Source organism: Hemibagrus wyckioides, linkage group LG29, assembly GCF_019097595.1.
Source record: "Hemibagrus wyckioides isolate EC202008001 linkage group LG29, SWU_Hwy_1.0, whole genome shotgun sequence".
Lineage (NCBI taxonomy): Eukaryota > Metazoa > Chordata > Actinopteri > Siluriformes > Bagridae > Hemibagrus > Hemibagrus wyckioides.
The window spans coordinates 5,534,857-5,543,723 of record NC_080738.1 but is presented as its reverse complement, the minus strand read 5'-3'; the positions used below and the strand labels follow the sequence as shown (position 1 = coordinate 5,543,723).

General features: G+C 40.9%; 1 protein-coding gene across 2 annotated transcripts; it reads right to left on the bottom strand.

The window, feature by feature from the left end:
• Positions 1 to 827: 827 nt before the first annotated feature.
• LOC131349248 (C-type lectin domain family 4 member E-like) lies at positions 828 to 8,657 on the bottom strand. Of its 2 annotated transcripts, none has more exons than XM_058384778.1 (5): positions 8,375 to 8,657; positions 1,871 to 2,131; positions 1,453 to 1,577; positions 1,244 to 1,350; positions 828 to 1,154 (listed from the first exon to the last, which is right to left on the bottom strand). In XM_058384778.1, the coding sequence occupies exons 1-5, from the start codon at positions 8,517 to 8,519 to the stop codon at positions 1,007 to 1,009; spliced, it is 786 nt and encodes a 261-aa protein (XP_058240761.1). In that variant the 5' UTR covers positions 8,520 to 8,657; the 3' UTR covers positions 828 to 1,006. The 2 variants fall into 2 exon arrangements, with proteins under 2 accessions (XP_058240761.1, XP_058240762.1); XM_058384779.1 differs by having other exon boundaries at positions 1,871 to 2,044.
• Between the last annotated feature and the right edge of the window lie 210 nt (positions 8,658 to 8,867).

The window sequence follows — 8,867 nt, the reverse complement described above, 5'->3', positions numbered from 1 at the left end:
TTGTGTGTGGTTGGCTTGTTACAAAACCATAAGGGGAACTCTAACTACTAACACTTATATATTATGTGTTACTCCATGTACAGTTTATGTCTGTATGCTATAATATGCCACAAAGACCCTAGTTGTTGTCATAACGTAATGCACGGGAATTTGAGCACACTTTAGCAGCATAGCTATATAACACTCTGCTCCAAGCTAGTTATAGTGTTCATGTAGTTAAATTTTTTTTCATTGTCTGTATCGCTTATCCGAACTATCCTCGGGACACAGGGAGTCTCAGGCGTCAAGGCAGGATAAACCCTGGACAGAGTGCCAACCCGTCGCAGGGCACACACACACTCATTTACACGCTATGGGCAAATCAGCCTAGAAGCATGTCATTGGACTGTGGGAGGAAACCAGAGCACCCAGAGGGAACTCACCAAGCACAGGGAGAACATGCAAACTCCACACACTTTGAGCAGGAGCAATACTCAAACCCAGGACAGTGGAGATGTGAGGCGAACATGCTAACCACTAAGCCACTTTGTAGATTTATCGCTTTGTAGACAAATCCCTAAGGTAAAATCTAGTAGACCCATCAATAGTTCACTTCTCATGCCCTGTGTGGCTTCTCAATTTTGATGAGAGAGGGTATTGCATTTAAGACAACAGGATTGAGTGGGTGGGTACACTTGTAATTTGATATATTTATGCTGCTATCATAATGCTTACGCTTAAATAAAATTATGAAAAACTTTCAGAAAAATCTCAACAAATGCTTTGCAACACTCATTCATAGATAAAAGGCAGCTACTTGATCCAAGCAAGGAATTAATTGTGGGACACAGACACTTTATTCATTTTCTGAAACAAACCTGAATAGGAAAATAGGCTCCCAAAGAAAAACAAGCAACACCATGCAGGTTACAGAGTTAAAAACAGTAATGAGAATTTTTCAGACACAGCGCACAGATCTACACAGATAACCTTGTAAATTGATTGATTTTCATGTCCATACAGCATTTCAGTTAAAGATTGTCTTCTCACAGATCCAAATAAACTTATCATCACAGGGATAATCAGCCCAGTTCCAGACGGGATCAGACCTGTCACCTGTTAGAACACAGTCCTCATCTCCTGCTTTACTGTTGGGTTCGCCACGTCCCCAATACCTGATGGAGAGAATCAGAGGATCGGATGTGTTTCTCAGTAAGACAGTACCTCATCACCATGAGAACATTTCAGATCAGTGATTTTTTACCCAGTGCTCAGTCTTGTATCATCCACCCACTTCCACTCTTCCTCTTTGTCTCTGTCATTCAGACCAATCCATGCCTTTCTTATGCCCAGCAATTTACTGATAAACTCCTGTCAGGGTTGTAGTAGAAGATAAGAATAAATAAGAGTCTGTGTGTCTCTTTCTCTCTCTCTCACACTCTCTCTCTCTCTCTCTCTCTCTCTTTCTCTCACCTGTTCCTCTTTGTTGTTTATGATCACCAGGTCTGCTCCTCTCCCTCTGCAGTCCTGTCTGCTCTCGGTCCAGGTCATACTTTCATTAGAGATTGAGTGAACACTGGAGCTGAAATATATCCATCCTGGATCCAGACCAATTCAATAAAATTGGAGAAGAAAAGAAATAGTCTCATCAGTTTGTTTGATTGTTTGTTTGTTTTTTCTTTAAAATGTGACAGTCACACTGTTTCCTTCCAACAGGCAGGCATCAGACTAAATTACCAACCATGTTAGAAAAAATATCTTAGAGCTGGTCAGTGTTTGAAATAACAGGGATTGTATAAAAGCTCCATGGCTCTGCTTTTAGACATGTTTGGAATGAAACTATTAGGTAACTGAATTATTAAGGTTCTGTATTATGATAAGCGATACTCACCCAGTTTATTAGAAAACCTCTCGAGTTCCTCTCTCTCCCTCTGTAATTTCTCTCTCTCTATAGTCAGGGTGTTGTAACTGGTCTGTAACTGGTCTCTCTCTATAGTCAGGTTGTTGTGACTGGTCTCCAACTTGGTTTTGTCTGTACTAAGGATGTTGAATTTGATCCACAGCACTGTGATGGCAGTGAGAAGGACAATACTCAGCAGGAGCAAACACAATGCAGTCAGTCTGTAACATCTGATTCTTGTAGTCTCTCCTCCTAATGGAGAAAAGCCGCATGGATATGAGATACCATCTAAAAAAAAAAACCCTAAAATTGCAGTTAGCCCAAAAGGAAAGAGGAAGTCTGCCCTAAAGTGTTGATTAGGTTTGTGAGGGGCTGTGTACTGAAATCTCAAATCTGCTAATTGTAGACTTTTGGAAGAAATCTGCCCTTCCTTTGGGACTAGAGAGAAACAGATCCCTACTGGAAAACAGTTTGACACACCATTGGCAAAAAGTCTTCTAATTTCTAATTTCTTCTAAATTCTAAAAGGCACAAAGCACTTAAAGCATTTTTTATGCACTTGACTGTCATGTGATCATCAGTCACAAACTGCATTTTTCAGAAAACACTGTAGTCTTCAAACATGGCTGCCATGGACTTTATTCCCTACAACACACACACACACACTTCCCTACTCACAGTCACCTAGATATTGATTTTTAGCACAACTGTCTTCAATCAGCCACTAACATATCCGGACTGTTTAAAAGGATCCTTCATTTATTCTGACTTACCAAGCCTTTTGTTCACTGTTGGTATGTGCGAGGTCCATGGTTGAACATTACACCTGAAAGCCAAGCATGATTTGAGTTCCGAAAGTTCCGCACAACAACCTTTTGGCCAACCTCAAATGCCCTGAGTTTCCTAGAAGGTTTATCATGAGCACCTTTTTGCTGTGCTTGGTGTTTGAGATCAACAGCATACACTATATTGCCAAAAGTATTCGCTCACCTGCCTTGACTCGCATATGAAATTAAGTGACATCCCATTCCTAATCCATAGGGTTCAATATGACGTCGGTCCACCCTTTGCAGCTATAACAGCTTCAACTCTTCTGGGAAGGCTGTCCACAAGGTTTAGGAGTGTGTTTATGGGAATTTTTGACCATTCTTCCAGAAGCGCATTTGTGAGGTCACACACTGATGTTGGACGAGAAGGCCTGGCTCTCAGTCTCCACTCTAATTCATCCCAAAGGTGTTCTATCGGGTTGAGGTCAGGATTCTGTGCAGGCCAGTCAAGTTCATCCACACCAGACTCTGTCATCCATGTCTTTATGGACCTTGCTTTGTGCACTGGTGCACAGTCATGTTGGAAGAGGAAGGGGCCAGCTCCAAACTGTTCCCACAAAGTTGGGAGCATGGAATTGTCCAAAATGTCTTGGTATGCTGAAGCATTCAGAGTTCCTTTCACTGGAACTAAGGGGCCAAGCCCAGCTCCTGAAAAACAACCCCACACCATAATCCCCCCTCCACCAAACTTTACACTTGGCACAATGCAGTCAGACAAGTACCGTTCTCCTGGCAACCGCCAAACCCAGACTCGTCCATCAGATTGCCAGATGGAGAAGCGCGATTCGTCACTCCAGAGAACGCGTCTCCACTGCTCTAGAGTCCAGTGGCGGCGTGCTTTACACCACTGCATCCGACGCTTTGCATTGCACTTGGTGATGTATGGCTTGGATGCAGCTGTTCGGCCATGGAAACCCATTCCATGAAGCTCTCTGCGCACTGTTCTTGAGCTAATCTGAAGGCCACATGAAGTTTGGAGGTCTGTAGCGATTGACTCTGCAGAAAGTTGGCGACCTCTTCGTACTATGCACCTCAGCATCCGCTGACCCCGCTCCGTCAGTTTACGTGGCCTACCACTTCGTGGCTGAGTTGCTGTCGTTCCCAAACACTTCCACGTTCTTATAATACAGCTGACAGTTGACTGTGGAATATTTAGGAGCGAGGAAATTTCACGACTGGATTTGTTGCACAGGTGGCATCCTATCACAGTTCCACGCTGGAATTCACTGAGCTCCTGAGAGCGACCCATTCTTTCACAAATGTTTGTAAAAACAGTCTGCATGCCTAGGTGCTTGATTTTATACACCTGTGGCCATGGAAGTGATTGGAACACCTGATTCTGATTATTTGGATGGGTGAGTGAATACTTTTGGCAATATAGTGTATGTATCTGGCTTCAGCATTGTGAGACAAATATAATGCTGTCTTTTCAGGAACAGTTAACAGGAATCGAGCCAGGCATATATGAGGTGCCACAACTTGTGCTCATAACTTTTACCATTTACCTGTACCAAGAGGGGCACAGCATGGTTGGTTTCGCCCCAACTCAAATGCAGCTCATTTACTCACAAAATTCTTGCTCGCGACCCGGCCACCCGAGGTATCCTCTTGCCAATGCTTTCATTCTTTTTATACCTGGGTAACCCTCGTGCAGCTCAGACGGCAATCTTTCCCTGTATTTCGGAGGAATGATCACTCCTTCCTTACAAGGAACGGTTTCAGTTGTTCATCTGTGATGTGACTGGGCCATCCAGACAAACTTAGGTTAGGTCCAAACATTTTGCACAGGATTTCTCCTAGTTTCAGTAGCAATGTCCTTTGCACAGATAGGCAATTCCTCTAGGAACGAGGCTTGCCACACAGTCTCCACTTCCCCCCTGTCAAGTTTGCTGCGCATGGTAATCTGGACAATACATCCGCATTTGCATGATAAGCAGAGTGTCTGTAATCTATGTGATAATCACAATATGGTAAACTTGGGGCCAAAGATTGCAAGTAGGGGTTTATGATCAGTTAGCAGATGGAACTTGCGGCCATATAAATACTTGTGAAATTTCTTTACTCCAAAAACTATGCTCAGGGCTTCTTTTTAAATCTGCACATAGTTCCTTTCACTTACTGTCAGAGTCCTCGAGGCAAACGCAATGGGGTGTTCCTCCCCTGAAGATAGCACATGTCAGATAACCACACCGATGCATAGGGAGAGGCATTACAGTCTCAGTGGCTGTTTACAAGCATTAAAGGCTTGATCACACTGCGAGGACCAATGCCAATTTACATTGGTTTGCAAAAAGATCCTCTACGTTAGGTAACAGTATTCCTGTGCAAGAATGCATTTGTTTACTGTGACTTTGTAATGACCACACAGCCTTACTGTCTTGTCTTTCTTAGGTACAACCACAATGGGTGGTGCCCAGTCGCTCAATTCAATTCAATTCAATTCAATTCAATTCAATTCAATTCACTTTTATTGTCATTGTTATAAATACAGAGTGTAAATAACAATGAGATATCATTAAAGCATCATCTTTCTAGGCATATAATAAAGTGCAACCATCGTGCAGCAGTGCAGTACTCATAACGGTTATGTCAAAAATAGAATATGGGGGGAGGGGTTGAACCAAGAAATTGTGTTCATTATATGTACTGCAGCAATGCAAAGTCCAGTTCACAGTTATTGTCATAGTGATGTGTGGTATATAATGATAGGTGGGGGCAGGGAGGGGGGTAATTGCTTGTTCAGCTGCCTCACAGCCATTGGAAAAAGGCTGTGGGACAGTCTGGTGGTTCTAGCGCATATGGACCTGTACCTTCTACCCGAGGGCAGTAGCTGTAACAGGTGATGTGCAGGGTGATGCTGATCACGCAAGATGTTGTGCGCTTGATGAAGGCATGGTGTGGTGTAGATGGTACTAATCTCCGGGAGACTAGTCCCGATGATTTTCCCCGCTGCTTTCACCACCCAATGCAGTGCCTGCTGTTCCTCCTTAGTGCAGCTGGAAAACCACACCAAGAGTCCGTATGTCAGCACACTCTCTATAGCACAACGGTAAAAGTTCACCAAAAGCTGCCAAGAAAGGTTGGTTCTTTTCAGTTTCCTCAAGTAGAAGAAGCGCTGCTGGGCCTTTCCTATGGCAGAGGTGATATTATTACCCCACTTTAGATCCTCCGATACAGTTAGGCCGAGAAATTTAAAACTGGTGACCCTCTCTACCGTCCCATTGCCAATAGTAAGTGGTAAATGAATAGTCCCCTTATCTCTACGAAAATCCACAATCATCTCCTTGGTCTTCTTAATATTGAGGGCCAGACTGTGGGTATCACACCATGCTGCCAGATGTTCCACCTCCCTTCTGTATAAGGACTCATTGTTGTTAGTGATGAGACCTACCATCATAATGTCATCAGTGAATTTTATGATGTAGTTAGAAGGACAGGAGGCACAGCAGTCATGTATGTAGAGTGTATAAAGTAGAGGACTTAAGGTACACATCCCTGGGGGACCCCAGTGTTAATATGCACTGAGGATGATGTGTATTTGTCTACTCGCACACCTTTTCTGACAGTAACCTTCTGTGATAAACTTCTCATGCAAGTCCACATACAAATTTGTCCCTTAGAGCATCATCTAGAAATTTCCCAAACCCACATGAACTTGCCAGATGTTTTAATGCCAAAATGTAATCAGATATTGTTTCTCCAGGACTTTGGTTGCAGTGGTAAAAATTATCAGAGAGGGTCTGAGTAATTTCTCGGTATGATAAATCAATCACTTTTATTAGACTTTTCAAGAGGCCATATTCCACTGGTCCCAAAACACTAAGGAACACATTTGCTTTTTTCCCACTCTTGATTTCATTTGCCACAATCCATCTCTCAAATCTCTCTAAATAGATATCAAAATCCACTTTGGTACTGTCAACTGATCCTATTGTGGCCATTTTCCTTTTCTTGGTTAAATTTAAATATTTCTTTTTTCTTTTTTTGTAAATTCCGCAGTCTTTCTCTGTTTCACTCTTTATTTTTCGACACTTGGTTCATTCCAATTGGTTCATTCCAAATGGTTCATCACAATTCATGTGCCGCTGTTCAAAATAACACTTAACATACAATAAATATACCACAGTGGCCGACCGTCAGGGCCAGCAAGGCCTTCTCTGCTGGCCTAAACAGCAGTGATCTGAATCAATATATTTAATATAATTATATTATATTAATATAATATAATTAATTTTTCCAAATTATTCCCAATAGTCTATTCTCTACATTTCATAGCTTTTCTCTTGGTTGCACTGCTTCCAGTAGTGTATATTTATGATAAGAGTATTTATCCAATCATATTTCAGCTAGTGGCTGACATCATGTGTTGCCCGGCCTTAAGGCCTTCAGAATCAATAGTCCAGGCGCCCGTAGCTTAAAATAAGTGTCAATGAAACTGTTACATTAACCAATCAGATTTCGAGTTGGCGTCACTGGGGCCATCTAGCAGGCATATGATTACGTCAGCAGTTTCCCGTCCTTTGATTGGATAATTGGAGTAGTCAGAGGCAGCGAACCACACAAACTAAATAAAATATATATATTTTAACTCACAATGGCTGACAGAGGAGAAGAAATCAATTTGGTCGTGGACATTACAAATGCTTACAAATGCATTTTCAAGGCGGACTTTTCAAGAAAATCCTTTTGGTTCTTGAAAATAGTTGGTAAGCTTTTTCAAGAACCATTTATGCTTTTGGGTTTTCTTTTTTTCTGGGTTTTCAGTTTGCCTTCATTCCAGATCCCCGGGGTGGGCTGTGGTTTTTTTATTTATTTTTTTTCCTGCAGTGAAAGGAAACTTGTGAGACTGAATTGTGTTAATTTGTTTGTTTTTTTTTGCTATATGTAATGTAATTTTATTCATGTTCGCTACAAGAGCCTGTGACACAACACACTGTTATACAGTGTTTCTATATTCGCTACGTCTCATTTCGGATGCTGTGTCCTCCGGAGATTGTAGTTTGCTTCCTACGTCATCAAGAATGTCTTTTTTGAAAAAAGTAACTGTAATAAAATTGACTATGTATGATTTTGTATGTGACGAATAAAATTTTAATTATTTTAATTATTCCTTGTGAGGTGTGAAATACTGTTACCTAATTCCTTTTTTACTTTATTATTGAACGGTTGATTAGTATCTATTGCCGTGGTGTCATAATGATGGTATAGAGATGGATTAATTCAGGAAGGACTATAACTGAATTGTGAGTTGTGAAGTAAAATTTGAATTGTGAACAGGATTATATCAGATCAAAACAGACCTAAAGTGCATCAAATAATCCCTTATTTAATTGTATTGATTAGGTATTGTATTGTATATGTATAATGAAGTGTATAGAATGATATGAAAAAGGGAAACCCTACTGTTAATCATACGACTGCTAGTTCATGTTTGTCATATGCTATTTGTGTCTGTGCGTGCATGAGATTGTATATGGTTGTCGTGTTCAGTTCAAATTGCATCATGACTTTTAAAAAGATTAAACAAATGCATTTAGTTTTACAGATTGTTGATTAACTTCTTTTTTAATGGATGGAATACATTTTAATGGAATATATTTTATGCCAGTAAATTAATTAAAGTAGACTGTTACATGCACTCATATTTCTAAGTGTGACTTTATTTTACCTGAGGTCTCAGACTGCTTGAATCTTCCGGTCCGCTGGGTCTGCAAATTGTCCTCATTCACATGACCATCTTCATATGATTGCTCGCTGTCACTGGAATCAGCTGCAACTTCTGCATTTGCATAAATCTCCTCATTCATCTCCATTATTCGGTTTACAGTAATCCTGATCTTTTACTGATGTAGTTATCAGTCTTTATAAACACATTTGTACCATTGTATATAATTGTCTGGGTGCAAGTGTGATCAGTGTGGGTGTGAAACTGACACTCTGTGAAGACATGTAAAGAAGGAAGGCTGTAATGCAGAAGTGACATACGTCCTTACATAGTCATGAATGTCGTGATAAAGTCATGAGTCAACTGCATCTGCTAAGGCCTGCATTTTGCGCAGGTTCCCCATTGTTTCAGAACTAACTAGTATAAGTTCAACATCCAGTTTAATAAATAAATAAATAATAAATATTTTGTGCAGTGTGTAGCATTGTATCTTCAC

Coding starts and splice junctions, on each gene's coding strand:
- LOC131349248 (XM_058384778.1), bottom strand. CDS start 8,519: ATGGAGATGAATGAGGAGATTTATGCAAATGCAGAAGTTGCAGCTGAT. Junction 2,132..8,374: donor CAAGCAGTCTGAGACCTCAG/GTAAAATAAAGT, acceptor TTTCTCCATTAG/GAGGAGAGACTACAAGAATC. Junction 1,351..1,452: donor TAAACAACAAAGAGGAACAG/GTGAGAGAAAGA, acceptor CAACCCTGACAG/GAGTTTATCAGTAAATTGCT.